At 39.8% G+C, this 18,318-nt stretch overlaps 1 protein-coding gene across 1 annotated transcript in view; it reads left to right on the top strand.

The window, feature by feature from the left end:
- Window positions 1-18,318, top strand: part of LPIN2 (lipin 2) — a 105,686-nt gene that overhangs the window by 54,655 nt on the left and 32,713 nt on the right. The window contains exons 2-4 of the mRNA XM_032152704.2: window positions 6,438-6,638; window positions 12,955-13,050; window positions 16,199-16,500. Coding sequence (XP_032008595.1) covers window positions 6,447-6,638; window positions 12,955-13,050; window positions 16,199-16,500 — 590 coding nt within the window. The 5' untranslated portion in view covers window positions 6,438-6,446. The remainder of the gene's footprint in view (window positions 1-6,437; window positions 6,639-12,954; window positions 13,051-16,198; window positions 16,501-18,318) is intronic.

Genomic DNA, 18,318 nt, shown 5'->3' with positions numbered 1-18,318 from the left:
CTAGGTAACAGTGTCCTGTTGTCTATTTCCTGAAGCATCTTGTGTCTCTCTTCCCTCCTAGCATACGCCTCATGTGCATGAGCAGAAAGTTAGCTGCAATGGCATGTTCTTTGGTAAAAGCTGTTTTAACCTCTGTCCACAAACCTCACGACATGTGGCGCTCCCAGGAGTCTGCTTTGTAACACTGGACCATGGTCCAGCGGGAGGGTTAATAGTAGTGGTGTGAGGAGACTTGGAGGGTGAGTATGGCTTCTTTGGACTCCCTGTAATCATTTCATCTTTAAGTAGCCAAGTAGCATTAAGTAAAAATGATACTCATATTGCTGAAAGCAGCCCACTTGCAGTAAGAAATCTGGAGGCTTCATGAAGGCTTTTATCATGTTTACTTAGAGCATTTCTGTTACTTAGAGATGCAAGTAAGGGCTTAGTTTCTAGGCTCATACTTGAGTTTGAATATTAGCTCTGCCACTTAATAGTGTGCTGACCTTGGGTATTTCTGAACCCGAGTTTCCACATATAAATGGGAATACCAAATCCATGGGTATCTGTGAAGACTACATGAGATAACATACAGGTTAACATAGCACTTGACACATGAGAGACGTGTAACAAATTTGGTTGTGTGTTTGTTGGTAGTAGTACTAACGATACTAGTACTGATTAGATATTTGGAGATAAACTTAAGAAACAGATTTTGAAACACTTAAAATAATGGTTTAGAATGTATCCATTTTGAGGCCAGTCGTGGTGGCTCACACCTGTAATCTCAGCATTTTGGGAAGCCGAGGCAGGTGGATTGCTTGAGCCCAGGAGTTCAAGACCAACCTGGGCAACATGGCAAAACCCTGTCTCTACAAAAAAAATACAAAAATTAGCTGGGCATGGTAGCACATTCCTGTAGTCCCAGCTACTCCGGAGGCCAAGGTGGGAGCATCGCTTGAGCCCAGGAGGCGGAGGTTACAGTGAGCAGAGATCGCACCATTGCAGTCCAGCCTGGGCAACACAGTGAAACCCTATCTCAAAATGAAAATAGAAGTAAATAGAATGTGTCCATTTTGTGCTGATAATTTATGAATTTTTTATTGTTTTTAAACTACCTTGTATCTCTGATTACTCTTTTCCTTAACAAAAGTTATTTTTGATTGAACACGTCAAATAATTGAAATAATTTTAAGCAGTTTTTGTAGGAGGGGGATTGGTATTTGAACCTATTTACTGATGCTTTTTTTTTTTTTTTTTTTGAGATGGAGTCTCACTGTCACCCAGGCTGGAGTGCAGTGGCACGATCTCAGCTCACTGCAACCTCTGCCTCCTGGGTTCAAGCGATTCTCCTGCCTCAGCCTCCCGAGTAGCTGGGACTACAGGCACGTGTCACAGTACAGGCCAATTTTTTGTATTTTAGTAGAGATAGGGTTTCACCATATTGGCCAGGCTGGTCTTGAACTCCTGACCTCAAGTGATCTACCTGCTTCGGCCTCCCAAAGTGCTGGGATTACAGGCGTGAGCCACCACACCTGGCCCATTTTATTTATAAATCCATACTCCATATAGTGATTATTCATTTTAGTTTCTTTGATGCTCAGCAAAAGATGCTAAGCTGATCTTCAAACTTTTGGTGAATAACGAAATCTTGAAGGCTACCCATTTATTCCAGTGTGTGTCCTTTTATACCTTAAAATATTTGATAAGAAAAATACGATAGTGGGCACTGTCAGATTTTATGCATGAAGGACTAATTTGGCTTATTGAATTTTATATGCAAAGGGCCATTTGGCCTCTAATAAGTATTGTAGTTGCTTATTTTCTACTGCTTTTTTTTTCTTCACTTTTTTATTTGAGTAATCAATAAGTACTTCTTTTTCTTCAGAGCTCCCAATATTTAATCCAGCCCATGGGAAGGTACCTAGGCCTAAACAGCACACTGTATATTAATTACATACACTGTATAGCAGTTACGCCATATCTGAGCCATTGTGTCTAGTTGTCTTTAAATATCGTTTTTAAAGATGGACATAAATAATTGTCATAAGAGTCAAAGTAAACCCAATCAGTTCAAATATTTTAAGGAATAACAATGCTTAGCCTAGAATAGATGAGACTCCGATAAATTCTTTGGTGTGTTGTGGTTTCATTTGGAAGAGCGTGGTAATATTCAGTGTGACTTCTAGTGGACATAATAGTTTTCTGACATTTTTATGGACTTCTTGGTAAAGTAGTGAGTCTCTGTCAACTGTAAAGATCCCAAAACTGAAATGCAGTATAGCATTTGATGTTTAAGAAGAGACTTGTCTTAGTCAGCTTGGGCTACTGCAGCAGAATACCATAGATGGTATTTGGCTTAAACAACAGACATTTATTTCTTACCATTCTCACTGATCAAAGTGCCAGCTGATGGGGCTCTCTTCCTGGTTTGCAGACTTCTTGCTGTATTCTCACGAGGAAAGGAAAGAGAGCGTGGTCTAGGTCTGTTTCTCCTCTTAGAAGGACACTGATCCATCACATGGAGGCTCCACACATATGACCTCATCTAAATCTATTTACTTCCCAAAGGCCCTATCTCCAAATACCATCACATTGGGTGTCAGGGCTTCAACATATGAATTTTGTGGTGGTGGGGGACGGAGGGAGGTCATAGATATTACTTAACTTTTCTAACCCTCATTTCTTTCTTTTTTTTTTTTTTTTTTTTTTTTTTGAGACGGAGTCTCGCTCTGTCACCCAGGTTTGAGTGCAGTGGTGTGATCTCGGCTGACTGCAACCTCTGTTTCCCAGGTTCAAGTGATTCTCCTGCCTCAGCCTCCCAAGTAGCTGGGATTACAGGCACATGCCACCACGCCCGGCTAAGTTTTTGTATTTTTAGTAAAGACAGGCCTTCACCGTGTTGGCCAGGCTGGTCTCGAACTCCTGACTTCAAGTGATCTGCCTGCCTCAGCCTCTCAGAGTGCTGGGATTACAGGCGTGAGCCACTACACCCAGCCTTAATTGTCTTTAAAAATAGAAATAATACTACCTCTAAAGTAGTTCTGAGATAATGTATAAGTTTAAGAATTTGGGATGTTATGAGCTTTCAAAAAGAGTTGCTTCCGGTGTAATTATTGTTAGAGTATTTCAGAGATGTGTTACAAGCATTTTTGGTCTTTGTTGAAAGAATGGGCTGGATGTATTCTTCTTGTTCCAAGAATCAGCAAGTGCACTTTAATTTTTTTTTTTTTTTTTTTTTTTTTTAGACGGAGTCTTGCTCTGTCACCCAGGCTGGAGTGCAGTGGCGCGATCTCGGCTCACTGCAAGCTCCGCCTCCCGGGTTCACGCCATTCTCCTGCCTCAGCCTCCCCAGTAGCTGGGACTACAGGCGCCCGCCACCACGCCCGGCTAATTTTTTGTATTTTTAGTAGAGACGGGGTTTCACCGTGGTCTCGATCTCCGGACCTCGTGATCCGCCCGCCTTGGCCTCCCAAAGTGCTGGGATTACAGGCGTGAGCCACCGCGCCCAGCCGCACTTTAATATTTTTATTTATGCCCGTAAGCCTCAAGATAGGGATGCTGCTCTGTGACCATTTTTCATTTCCACATTTTACTTTCTGTGGGGCGTCTCCAAATGAACCTGCCTTTCTGGTTATATATTCTGTCTTTGCTTTTGCTCTTTTTTCTCTGTGACTTCTTGTTTGTTTCTTTCTGCATGGCTCTCCCTTGGTCTCTGTCACTCTCCCTTATTTATTTTCTTCTCCCACATTTTCCCTCATCATTCATGATAAAATATGAGGAATAGTTTATAGTGTGTTATTTTGCTATATTTTTTAAACATTTGGGTTACATCATTGTGTATCTTTTCTGCTGCTGGTTCAGAGTGTGGCTTTCCCAGGTGTTGACCAGGACAGGTCTGACTTGGTTCTTATTGTGTAGCTATGCTGGGCTAGCATGTAGGAATAAGGTATATGGCGCTAGATTCTGCTTCAAGAGCAGGCTGTTTAACATATCCCTCATGCCTAAGACGAACAACTGAGGTTCCTCCAGACATAACAGTGAGGAAGCCTCTTTCCCCAGCTCTGTTGGGGTGACCCTTCTAGCAGACAGCTGTCATCATTCCCAGGGTGTAGCACGTTAAGCTACAGGCCTCCCTTTACTTTTGTTTTACCAGCCTTCACAATATAAATGTCATTGTTTCATTATCTGTCAAGAGAAAACCAGTTATTTGACAACCTATATTTTTCTACATTTAGCAACTGGCATTTACACATTAGGTTTTCCCATATAACAGCACATCCCTTAACCGTGGTAGTTAAAATAATCTTGAATAGATACAGTTACACTTAATTATGAATTTTATGCTGTAGTTGATGGAAGCTTGTTACACATTTATGTTTATAAGACTTGTTTGTGGCTGAATGTCAATGCTTAAAAGTTAGCATTTTTTTTGTTTATTTTAAGAAAAGGTCTAACAATTATGATTTTTTTTTGTTTCTTGTAATAAAATTCATTTTAACATTGCTACCACCATTCAAGCAGTAATACCAAGATTGACTGCTTGAACGCTGTTTAATTCATATGTGTGCCATGTAGGTAAAAAGCATGTTGTGAATATGCATTACAGAATATGAAAAGGATGCATGAGATCTAGCTGTGTTATTTTTTAGAACCACATGTGAATCTACGGTGACCTCAAAATAGAAATGTAATTATTAAAAACATAATGGGGTGTTATATGAATATTTTGATGAAACACTATTAACTCCCCACACTTTTTTTTTATGTTTCTTATTTTTTTAGTCTCATTTATTACTAGTTCATTTGTTCATTCATTCAAGAAATGATTATTGAGCACTTGATACATGCTTAATTTGGTTTAGCTATTGAGGTCAAATCAATTATTCCAAAACCAAAACCATCACCAGATTATAATTGTTTGATGTCACATAAAGGATGTCATCTTATTTTGTTATTTAGGAGTAAGTTTTGCAGCACAAGCGTTTTCCAGCTCTTCTATGGGTGCATTTAAGGGCCTTGATAACATTAGTTTTAAAATATTTTAAAAATTTCTTCCAGGGTAAAATTATCATGGCGATGCTTCGTGGTGTAGAACTGATGGGCCTTGATTACACATTCATCTGCTTGTAGGAACAGGAAACAATTTAGAATCAGGGCTCTGCCGTGGCCACTCATCTGTGAAGAGCAGAGTGAATTTCTGTGCAAGCAGATATCCTGGAGGCCCCTGAGTTTTCCCAAGAAGACAGCGTTCTTTCTCCCAGTTCAGTTTTGGACTCACCTAGCAACACAGAACATGCTCTCTGAAACTTTTCAGTGCATGGACGTTTAATTAGCTCAAGGCAGCTCCCAAGCTGGATGTAGAGAAACCATGAGCATGAGCTGCTTATGGCAGACAGCCTGGAGAGCAGTCGGTCAGTCCTGTGGTTGGGTGAAAAGTTGGCCTCTGAATTAGCTGGAGCATTGGAGGGACTCTTGGTTACTCTCTGTCATTCCAGTCCCCAGAATGGCTTTCACTGAATTGTGCTTTGGCATAATATTAGGGGTGTCAGCATCTAATGAATAAAATGCGGAGGTGTATTCAATAGCTGGAAGTGAAATCTGACATTAGGACTGAAGGGGGGATTTGGTTTTTATTAGTGGAAAAGTTGGGGATGGGGCCAAGGCAATAAAGCCACCCCTGGCTTTAGCTGTACTTCCTCTCCTTTGAGCCTTTCTGGAGAATTCCGTGCAGACCTTTTGATTGTGATTCGAATAGTGAATTGAGGTTGAGGAACAAGAGTAAAACCCTTTTCTGTGCTTTGAACTTTGTAGAACTTGATTGCATGTTCCAGTTAGTTATATTGAGTCATTGAAGGGATTTTTCCGTAGAAGTAATGTTATAAATGGGCTAGGCTCAGGCAGACTTGCTAGAGTTTATTTAATCTAGCATGTGTCTGAACCATACTACTCTGGTAATAATAGTTCCTTACAAAATGTAGCCCTCACTAATTTATTACATTGGTTCTGTTGGAAGATGAATCTCTGGTTTCCCCTGGGGATGATGTTTGTTTTTTCTGTTTGGCTGCTATGGCCAAAGTGGGTGCAGTAGCTCCAGGTTCCAAAGGGTCTTGGGCAGGAGGTCAAGGTTCTTTGGTGATTCTGTGCTGGTCTTGAACTTTGGGGAAAAAGTCCCTAATGCCAGTCAGTATTGTCCAGATTGCTGGGAAAGGAAAGGGAATGCCTCAGGCCCTGGCTGGAGCAGCCTCTCAGATACAAAGGAGAATAGTCTCGGGTGGTCCGTGTGTGGAAATGTGTAGAAACAGTGGTAGCATGAGCATATCATTAACAAGGCTAATGATATGAAATCTGGCATACAAGTGAGTAGTGTCGTTTTTGTTACGACTGTTATTTCTTTGTCATTGTCAATAGATCACAAATTTAGTGTTAACATCTCATCTAATTTTTGTTTCTTGTAGTCTCAAACCATGAATTATGTGGGACAGCTGGCTGGGCAGGTGATTGTCACTGTGAAGGAACTCTACAAGGGCATTAACCAGGCCACCCTCTCTGGGTGCATCGATGTCATCGTGGTACAGCAGCAGGATGGCAGCTATCAGTGTTCGCCTTTTCATGTTCGGTTTGGAAAGCTGGGAGTCCTGAGATCCAAAGAGAAAGTGGTGAGTGTCCTCAAGGAGAGGAAAAGTCATCCTGAGATTCAAAGAGAAAGTGAGTGAGTGTCCTCAAGGAGTAGAAAAGTCATCCTCTATGAATAAATCGCTATTGTGAGTTTTCTGGGCCTTTTTTTTTTTTAACCTGAATGATGTTGAGACAATGTTATGAGAAGTCAACCTTTATGTATTGCTTTTGAAGTTACTTTGAAAACCACAAAGCTCGACTGCAGAAGTCTCTTCAAGGGAAAGGGAAACTGAAAATTATTATAATAATCTTACATGTTGCAACTCAGAAAAGCAAAACAGAAACTAGATGGGGAAACTTAGGCATATTTAGAAAAAGAAAAGTTCCCTTTACCTTATATAGTATTTTTAAATACTTAGGTTAATACCTTCATACTAATTGTAAATGGAATAGGTTGGTATAATCAAGAAAACACACACACACACACACACACACACATACATATTTTTGAGTCGGAGTCTTGCTTTGTTGCTCAGGCTGGAGTACAGTGGTGTGGTCTTGGCTCACTGCATCCTCCGCCTCCCAGGTTCAAGCGATTCTCCTGCCTCAGCCTCCCGAGTGCCTGGGATTACAGGCACATGCCACCATGCCCCCCTAATTTTTTGTATTTTTAGTAGAGATGGGGTTTCACCTTTTTGGCTAGGCTGGTCTCGAACTCCTGACCTCAAGTGATCCACCTGCTTCGGCCTCCCAAAGTTCTGGGATTACAGGTGTAGAGCCACCGCACCTGGCCATATTTTTTTTTTTTGAGACAGAGTCTTGCTCTGTCGCCCACGCTGGAGTGCAGTGGTGCGATCTCGGCTCACTGCAAGCTCCGCCTCCCGGGTTCATGCCATTCTCCTGCCTCAGCCTCTCCGAGAGCTGGGACTACAGGCGCCCACCACCACGCCCGGCTAATTTTTTTTGTATTTTTAGTAGAGACAGGGTTTCACCGTGGTCTCGATCTCCTGAACTCGTGATCCACCCGCCTCGGCCTCCCAAAGTGCTGGGATTATAAGCGTGAGCCACCGTGCCCAGCCCATATTTTTTTTTTTTAAAGGAAATTAATTAATGCCACGTTTTGTTTGTTTTGACAAAGCTGTAAAAACTTTTGTAATCTAAATTCTGTTGTTGATACCAGGACTTGTCCCCATATTTGACCAAAATGCTAACCAACAGACCATAGGCTGGTAGACTTTCGTTTGTTTTAGGGAAGATTCATTCAGGAAGAAGATATTTGTGTAGGTTTTTCTTTTTTATATATCCTCTTCAGGTTATGGAGCAGGTGGAAGTTTTGCTAGTATATCTGATGTCAATCAAATTAGAAAACAGAGCTAGTAATAACACTTGGCAGGTACACAGTAAGATTTCTCTTTCTACTCTTGCCTCGCAGTATCTACTTAAATAACATAGAAAGGCTTTGTCAACATTTTAAAGCACAACAAAAGATCTTCACCATTTTCTGGCACAGACCTAAAAGTATGTGGTAGAGGACCACTGGTGTAAGTCGAAAACATTTATTTTCAGCTTTTTGCTATTTCATATAGCTGATCTTTAAATAGAAATTTCCTTCTGTTTAATTAAACTTAAATGTTATTTTGAGAGTGAAAGAAAATGGATTTCACAAAACTAGATATTCTTTTTCTTTTTTTCCTCCAGGAAAAATGTCTCATTTCTAGGTATTACAAAATCAGTTTCCACTGGAGAACCACATTTCAGGGTAGCAGGGCCTGTGTGGTCTGGCCAGAGTCACCCTTTAGAAAGCAAAATCAGTTGCAGTTTACTTAGGGACTTAGAAACTTTTCATTGCAAAACAGTGTTATTTAGCCATAGTTTAGCTTCTCTGAAATTTTTTCTTTCTTTGTGGTAATACCAATAGTACTTTCAGACTGAACCTGTTCTGGGGGAATTGGCAACAAACCGAAATTTCTCATTAGTTGTGTATGGATCTATTGTAAAACTGCTGTAAGGTATCATCATCTTTTTTTTTTTTTTGCTGGGATTGTTTTTTATCACATTGGATCAGTGTCTGGACTTTCAAAATGGAACCTGAAGGCAGATATAAGCATGTATGCATCTGTAAATGGTGATCAAATAGATAAAACACCTTTTCCTGCTTGCTGTGTGCCTCTAATTTAGGAAATAATACAATTCCTGTGCAAAAGCTACACAATCGTGTTACTATCTTGTCAAAACGTTGCATTTTTAATAGGAATGTACCCATGAGACACAAGAAAAGAGAATTTTTTTCCCCCTACTCCCTTAGTATCTCAAAAACCCAAATAATATGTTTGGGAGGAAATTTGGCCATTTGATTTACCAAAACAGCTTTCCTGTGAGAAAACTGAAAAACTGTGAGAGTAAAACTGAAATCATGCCTACTTTGAGATACGCTGGCAATTTGCATTAACTATTTGTCTTATTTTAAGTCAGTTTGGGTTAGGGAAAGCTGGCTATTGATGTGAAAGTAGGACCCCAAATTTTCAAATACGGTTGTACCTATGAAGTGAATTTGAAATCATGACCATCTTAAAACCACTGTTTAGAGTGATGTAGTATAATAATTTTCCCACTGCTATCGATATGTAATTGTTTGGTAGAACAGCAGTACTCCCAGTAAATTTAATAACTTAGGAGTTTACTTTTAGAAGGTAAACATGTACTTGATATTTTAAAATTTATTGATATCAGAAAAAGCTGGTTACTTGATTATTTATAATTTTTTTTTTTTTTTTTGAGATGGAGTCTCGCTTTGTCACCCAAGCTGGAGTGCAGTGGGGCAATCTCTGCTCACTGCAACCTCCGCCTCCCTGATTCAAGCTTTTCTCCTGCCTCAGCCTCCCGAGTAGCTGGGATTATAGGCACATGCTACCACGCCTGGCTGAGTTTTGTATTTTTAGTAGAGATGGGGTTTCTCCATGTTGGCTAGGATGGTCTCAAACTCCTGATCTCAGGTAAGCCACCCACCTTGGCCTCCCAAAGTGTTGGGATTACAGGTGTGAGCCACCACGCCTGGTCAGATTATTTATCAAAGTTAAGTAACCCAGTGTATTAAAACTATTTTCATTGCTGATAACAGAAATTTACCCTCTACTAGCTTAGGCAAAAAAAGCCTACTGTCAGAATTCCCTTTTTCTTTCCCCGCTTCTCATCTCTGCTTCCACTTCTGTTTTCTCTCTAATGTAAGATGGCCACCAATACCTCCAGGCTCACAGTCTGTTAACTCATCAACCCCAGTGGAGAGAGAGCTTCCTACAGAAGTATCAGTATTTAGTCTCCCTGTCAAAGGAACAGACATATCTCTGGGACCAGTTTCTGTAGCTGGGAAAGGGATATATTTATTGGCTTTGGACAGCAGCCCACCTCTATTCCCTAAAGCCACACCAGAAATACAGGTTGAGTATCCCTTATCTGAAATGCTTGGGACTAGAGCATTTTGGATTTCAGTTTTTTTTCATTTTGGGAATATGTACACTATACTTACCGGTTGAGCATCCCAAATCTGAAAATCTGACGTCTGAAGTGCTCCAGTGAGCATTACCTTTGAATGTCACGTAAATGCTCAAGAAGTTTCAGATTTTTGAGCATTTTTAGATTTCAGATTTTTGGATTTGAGACACTCAGCTTGTATATGATTTGAAACAGGATGAATAGACTCCCAAAAGACATTTGAGATATTCTTACCCAAAGAGTGGTAAGCCAGTTCAAAAGTCTAGTACATTGACTGTTTCTCAGAGATACCAGTTTCATTTCAGCATCTTAGTCCTATGTCATGTTCAGCACAATTAAGCCACAGTGTAAGAAGTAAGACTATATGGAAATGAGGGGTTATTTTTAAAACTATTTTACTAGAATTTAATACATCAAATTAGTGTCCTTTTTAAAATAATCATCTTGGTGGGAAGAATACGTTCCAACTTGGTGCTCTCTCAAAATATTTTTAAAATCTTTGTGTTGTTGTTGCCTGAAGAGTTCACAGCATATTCTTTTAAGTATTGCCAATATTGGCATAATTTGATGTTAGGTTTAATTTTTGGAAAGACCAAACTCCATTTAAAGTCACACAAAGATGATAAAGTAAGTTGTCACATTGAGACATGTCATACTTGGTCTCTAAAAGTAAGGGCTGTGAAGTGTTAATTTTTCTGAGGTAGTGTATGAATAGTTTAGAGTCTGAATTTGCATGTTAAAGAAGCATTCTTCTATTTTCCCAGCTACACTGGATAAACAGATAGCCTCCAAAAATGAAATTAGTTGCTCAGATTGTCCCAGTTTGACTGTTAGTATATGTCCTTCAAGTTGAGTTCCTTTGAAGTGCTCCCATCAGTTTTTGAACCCTTCCTTCCCAGTACCAGAATGTGTTCCAGAAGAAGCTACTTTCCCTGCCTCAGCTCTGGCATTAATTATTTTACCCCAGTTCCTTTTATTGAAGAATAGTATTTACGAACAAAGATCTGATTATTAGGTGTGCTCGTAACTCCTGAGGTATCATTGCTTCTAGGCAGCCCAAGCCGGCAGAGCTAGGAAATGGGTGGATGTGTGCACGCGTACACACACACACACACACACACACACACACACCCACACACACCCCTGCATCTATATATGAAAATCATGAGTGCACACGGGTTCCTCCAGTTCCCATCCACCATCACAGGCTTCTTTCCCCCTCCTTATTTATAATTTTTTTCTTTTTCAACAGGAAACATGGCTCTGATTATCATCAGTATATCTGCGTAGTTACTCAATCCTGGGCAACACAAAATAGTTTCAGAATTGCTAACTCAAATCTCTGTGAATGTATTAACTACTGCAGAATATTTGTTTGGAGTAACATATAAAATATGTCTTTAGACTTATAATACAAGTCAAAATACTGTTTCCAAGGTAATTTAGGTTAGTTCCATTCTTCCTCACCCACTTCAGTGTGGTTATGTTATTCATACATAGGAGGTTTTTTTGTTTGTTTTTGTTTTGTTTTGTTTTGTTTTGTTTGTTTTTCTTTTTGAGATAGAGTTTCACTCTTGTTGCCCAGGCTGGAGTGCAATGGCGTGATCTCGGCTCACTGCAACCTCCGCCTCCTGGGTTCAAGTGATTCTCCTGCCTCAGCCTCCCTAGTAGCTGGGATTACAGGTGTGTGCCACCATGCCCGGCTGATTTTGTATTTTTGGTAGAGACGGGGTTTCACCATGTTGGTCAGGTTGGTCTCGAACTCTTGACCTCAGGTGACCTGCCCACCTCAGTCTCCCAAAGTACTGGGATTACAAGCATGAGCCACTGCACCCGGCCCATACATAGGAGTTTTATAACAAGCATTTTGACAATATATGTTGATAAGGTTTGGATGTCTCCTCCAAGTCTCATGTTGAAATGTGAACTCCAGTGATGGAGGTGAGCCTGGTGGGAGGTGTTTGGATCATGGGGGCAGATCCCTCATGGATGGCTTAGCACTATCCACTTGGGGATGAATGAGTTTTTGCTGAGTTGACAAGATCCAATTGTTTTAAAAGTGTGTGGCACCTTTGTGTGGCACCCCCAGTCTCTTGCACCTGCTCTCACTATGTGACATGTCTGCCCCCACTTCGCCTTTCACCATGAGTAAAAGTTTTCTGAGTCCTCCCCAGAAACCAAGCAGATGCCAACACCATGCTTGTACAGCCTGCAGAACCATGAGCCAGTTAAACCTCTTTCTTCATAAATTGCCCAGCCTTGGGTATTTCTTTATAGCAAACACAAAAGTGGCCTAACGCATATGTCTACTTGAATTTTTTTTTTAACATGATATTACTTATTTCATCATTTCACCTGGTTCCTGGGAAAATGGAACCACCATCATCAGTGACCAGTCACAACACTGATTGTCACCTGTTACTTATGTAGTGATCTGTGGGCAGAACTGTCAGTGAAGTTGTACTTGATGCAGTTGCTCACAGCTCACATCCTGCGGTTCCTGAAACTGTGTGTATCTGAACCGCGTGAGGTGAGGCCTGCCTGTGCCATAACTTGGAAAGTGTGCAAATGTTTGACAGTAATATTTCCCCCATTTTAAATTTGAAAAATATTTTAAAATTTTTATATGTTGTAAAAATAGATGGTGAAACACTTTCTTTCAATTCCTGGTTGTCCGTCTCTCCCTCTGCCAGCTCCATTTGGCTTCTTAGGGGTTAGATAGGGGCAAGTAGCAGTGTTTCTCAGAGGCTGTAGTTCTAGGAACCTCAAAACTATGCTAAGTTCGGCTTGAGAACTCAGAGTTCCGGTTTAGTTTAACTTGAAGGAAAGACTCCTTGAACATTAAGTCATACTTTGTTTCTCCCATAGATTGATATAGAAATCAATGGCAATGCAGTGGATCTTCACATGAAGTTGGGTGACAATGGAGAAGCTTTCTTTGTTGAGGAGACTGAAGAAGAATATGTAAGTTTGCATGGGTCACACCCTCCTTACACAGTGTGCTCAGGCCTCTGGTACATGGCCCAAACGGACTGTTCAGCAGTTTTTTATGGTTGATTGTACAGAGGACTGTTGTTGGCAAGACAAGCTTTAGTTTTATGTTGAAGAACTAAGCTGTCAAAAAGGAGCTGAAGGGATGAGGAATTTTTCTCCATACAAAGTTTCAGGGTGCAGGGAGTGTGCTGAATGCATGTACTTGCACTTTTTGTAAGGGAAGGCACATCACTTTCTAGCTTTAATGAGCTTTCTTAGTGTTGCTTCTGGTTCGCATCTTGACTTGAATACATTCAGTTCTGCCTGAGTAAGGCATTTCTCTTCTGGCTATGTGTTTATCCATATGTGACCTTTTGACTGGGAATCATGTTTACCATTTTGGTTGGGATATTACATCCCTCACCTTGAGTAGTTAGGTGAATTAATTTATTATGATCTCAAGAGAGTTAAATTAATTGGCATATATCCTTTTATAAGTGATTGCATGTTTGACTTCTTCTAGCAAACGAGCATGATTTGTTATAATTCCCCCCTCCCCGGCACACACATTCTGTATCTACTGATTTGAACGCTGGTTAACGATGGATTCTTGATGGATTCAGTGTGGATCTTTTTATTTATTTATTAATAATAGATTTTACATTCTCACTGAAGAACTCAGATCACGTAACGTGAATCTTTTTAAAAATTCTTTCAAAGGTATCAGTACATCATTCTTCTTAAAGAATAAAATCTCAAATAGCAAAACTGACGAGCATCAAGTTATTAAGGATACAGGACTACTTTTTCGGCTTTAAAGATGAACTTACAGTTTGATACAATAAATTTACAAAGAAAATTATTACCAAAAAATACAACAGCAAAATGGGATTGTTTATCATTTTTTGGTTGAGAAACCAACAACTTAGGTACCAGTATGTAAAGCAGCATTGAAACACTATGATTTATGAAGGGGAAGCTTGATCAGACTGGTGCTTTTTCTAGTTTCATCATTACTTGTCTTTATAATACCTTGTTTGCATTTAGTTGGCCTGAGCAACATTTTTCCTTATCAGAGACAGAGGCAAAGAGCAGAATGAAACATAATAAATGACATCTGTCAAAAAAATAAAACACTTTTTGTATGTTTCTTAAAATTATGTATAATTTCATAACACTGAACTTCTAGATCAGCAGGCACCGTAAGCGAGAGGACTGGGTTATTGATAGTTAACCTCGTTTTCATGGCTTATTCTGACAGTTCCACTAAAAATTATGCTTAGCAAGGACAACTTGGAGAATGTCAACTTTTCAGCCTTTTTCTCCCTATTCCACATATGACCACATTGACCAGAGTTTATCTTGTGTAGTATGCTTCTCTTTAAAATAAAAAATTGTTAATTTATCCAACGAATGTTGGAATTACTAGTCTATGCCACATGCTATGAATACAACATGCTCCTGTTCCTCTAGGGGTTCGTCATTTAGAGTAGGATAAAAATGACCAAAAACCCAGTTTGTTGCCATTTATTTGCTTTTTTTCTCTCAAAATTTTCTCATTTAATTATACGTCATCAACATTCCTTTCAAGTCTAGTTCTAAACCTAACTCTGTGCTTTTAATAGCTGCACAGTATTCGATAGTATGGACATACCACAGTTCGTTTAACCATTTTCTTACTGGTAGGCATTCAGGTTATCTTCATCCCACAAACATTGCTATAACAGAACTAAGAAATACCACCAGAAACAAAAAGAGCTTTAAGTAAAATAAAGATCATTGAATTAAAAATCCTCAAAGTCAGAGACCACAACCTCTCATCTGGGTTTCTTTTGGACATTCAGAATATCTTATTACACTTTCTCTGTAAGTGTGTGTTGCTGGTGAACACAGATTTCTCCTAGGTAAATCAAACTTTAGCTTCAGGGTAGTATGTTTATCCAAGCTAAGTTCAAAAGCTTAATAAAAATTAATTACAGAAACCCATACATTTTCAGAACTATTGTTTAAAAGCTTGAGTATTTTAAATTATATGAGGTTAATTTTTTTGTTGTTGTTTGTTTGTTTTGAGATGGAGTCTTGCTCTGTTGCCCAGGCTGGAGTGCAGTGGCATGATCTTGGCTCACTGCAACCTCCCCCTTCCAGGTCCAAGCAATTCTTCTGCCTCAGCCTCCTGAGTAGCTGGGATTACAGGCATGCATCACCATGCCCAGCTAATTTTGTATTTTTAGTAGAGACAGGGTTTCACCACGTTAGCCAGGCTGGTCTCAAACTCCTGACCTCAGGTGATCCACCTGCCTCTGCCTCCCAAAGTGCTGGGATTGCAGGCATGAGTCACCACGTTCTGCCTGAAGTTAATTTTTATCTCTATTATGTACCTTCCATTTCCTCTGATGATACAAAAAGGAATGAAACAAATGGCTAAGACATGAATTTACTGAACACCAGACTTGATCATTTATTTAGTATTAAGAGTTTGACTGCTTCTAAATTTTGGGCCTTATTTTCTTCTTTTGAATTCCTACAGGAAGGAATATTTCTTTTTTTTTTAAACATAAATGCTTTATGGTTTAAAACTTTACTAATGTCATTTGTTATAGGGTATTGTCTCTAATTGCCTTTCTCCAATTAATTTGGCAAGACATAAGCATTGGCCACTCTGTATCACTGCATCCTCACGTCACTCACCTGTCCTGCTACCCTTTGTCTGATGCAGTGTCCTTAATCTCTGCTTTCTGCTTTGTTGTGTTCTGAATGTTCTGTGTGAGTTCTTGAGAGAGTCCTTTGTAACACCTCCTGAGATGGTTGCTGCTGCTTTGATCTTTGCTTTGTGAAGAATTTAATGGGCTTAGCTTTAATTATGGCTTTGGGGTGTTCCATGCTGACTTGGCATGTCAGTTCCTTCAGATGGACTCGGTTACATGTACCCAAGTGGGCTAGTACTTAGCTGCCTCACAGGGGAAAGACCTCCTGAGAGTACAGTAGGCAGTGCCTTAGTTCAGTGGGACTTTCTTGCCTTTAGGGAATATGTATTTTTTATTTTTTTACCACTGTGAAAATTTATATATTCAAAATATTACTGCTTTAATTCACTGTCGAGTTTGTCTTGGATAACTTTTCTTTCTCCATTCTCCTCAAGGAAAAGCTTCCTGCTTACCTTGCCACCTCACCAATTCCTACTGAAGATCAGTTCTTTAAAGATATTGACACCCCTTTGGTGAAATCGGGTAGAGATGAAACACCATCTCAGAGTTCAGACATCTCACACGTCTTGGAAACAGAGACAATTTTTACTCCAAGTTCTGTGAAAAAGAAAAAACGAAGGAGAAAGAAATACAAACAGGACAGTAAGAAGGAAGAGCAGGCCGCCTCTCCTGCTGCAGAAGACACATGTGATGTAGGCGTGAGCTCCGATGATGACAAGGGGGCCCAGGCAGCACGGTAGGGCTCTCAGCCTGGGAAGGGTCTTGTGCGGGTACCTAGAGTTCATGTGAAGCCAGGAGCTGCCAGTTTTTTTATGGATACACAGTGTGAGGTTTGGGCTTGTTTTCCCCCTTTACGGTTTATTGTGGAATCGAGCAGCAAAGGCAGTTTCTTTGTTCCTTTCAACTGTTCTATAAATATGCTACCGAAATGTCATTTGTAGCAGACTGGTTGTGTGTTTCTTTTCATAAAGAAGTTTCCAGGAGCCAAATAAGTTCTAAGTCAAAAGATCTGAATTAGTGATTGGCCCCTGGGTGAGCAGATACAGTTGGACACTATGTCATCTCTGGGATTTCCCTACCCAGTGGCCTTAGGCTTGGTATCTTTTTCCTGAGGAGTTAAGTTTTGTTTTGTTGGAATTGAAAAGGAAGGATTTTTATTTTTTTACTTGAGCACTTGATTGCTGCTTATTTACCTGCTCTGTAGAAGAGCTCATTGTATGCCATTTTTCATGTCAGCACCGCTTGGGGTTGAAAGGTAGCAGTTGGGAGTAGAACATGTTTTCTCATTCAAGATTCCGTTTTCTTCCACCTGTTGTACTCAGTGGCCACCTTGGCACTAGGACCATGGTGGGGATTCTCTTTATTGGTGACGACTGGACAAGAAGCTGCTGCCCACGAGTGGCCCTGCATTTCCAGACTCTCTATTTGTGGAGGGAGCTGCTGGTCCACTCGTGTGTTTTCACCCCATTGCCGAAAAGAGGTCACACCCTACTGCCTGGAAAATGGTGATATTCAAGTGTTTTTCATCCTAGAATAGACGGAAATAATTTCTTTCACTAGCTATGGAAACCAAATATATATATCAAGAGTAAACCCTACCTCAATCTAGTATGTGTTTTATTTGTCAGTCTTTTGTTTTAAATGGTCAAATCAGGAAAAAAATATGCTTTGTTTTGTTTTGTTTTTTAATTGAGACAGGTTCTCCCTGTGTTGCCCAGGCTGGAGTGCAGTGGTGCAATCATAGCTCACTGTAACCTTGAACTCCCAAACTCAAGCAGTCCTCCCACCTCAGCCTCCCAAGTAGCTAGGACTTTATGTGCTGACCCCTATACCCGGCTAGTTTTTAAAAATTTTCTGTAGAGATGGGGTCTTGCTATGTTGCCCAGGCTGGTCTCAAATTCCTGGCCTCAACCAACTCTCCTGCCTCAGCCTCCCAAAGTGCTGAGATTACAGGCATGAACCACTGAGCCCAGCAAAAAATGTTAATATAGTATAAGTATATTTTAATTATACTGCATAATGAATAACACAGTATAATCCTTTTCTGTAAAACAATTCATTTTCTAAAATTTTGAAATTTAGATTTTAAATCTTAGAATTAAACATCTACATTTGATAGTAATTTTTTACAATTTGATATAAGTAACATAGCCATTTTTAATACATGAAATTTTTTTTCTACTCTTGTTTTATTGCTCACTGGCTGTCATGTCTGTGGTGTTCTGTCTTACTCCTCCCACGCTGAATATGTAACACTTTGATTTCAGTTCTGATAGAATGCAGAATTTCTTCAGTAGAACTAAATAACAAAAGATGGAAAGCAATAGTGGAAAAGTATGTTAAGCTCTACAAATGAGAGTACACTATATTTACAAAATTTTAAAATCCTGAATGAATCAATAAACTTAGGTAATTTTTTTGTCAGTGTCAAAATACTAGCTGAAGAAGAGTTTCATCATAGATGTTCTGAACACTACTTTTATATATCATTGATTCCCAAAGAAATTTAAGCTGATAAAAAGTACCAGAATTTCTTAAAAAGAGACTCTTACTG

The sequence above is a fragment of the Hylobates moloch genome, unplaced genomic scaffold, assembly GCF_009828535.3.
Source record: "Hylobates moloch isolate HMO894 unplaced genomic scaffold, HMol_V3 SCAFFOLD_5, whole genome shotgun sequence".
Classification (NCBI taxonomy): Eukaryota; Metazoa; Chordata; class Mammalia; order Primates; family Hylobatidae; genus Hylobates; species Hylobates moloch.
The sequence above is the reverse complement of the archived record's forward strand: the minus strand, read 5'-3'. Positions and strand labels throughout refer to the sequence as shown.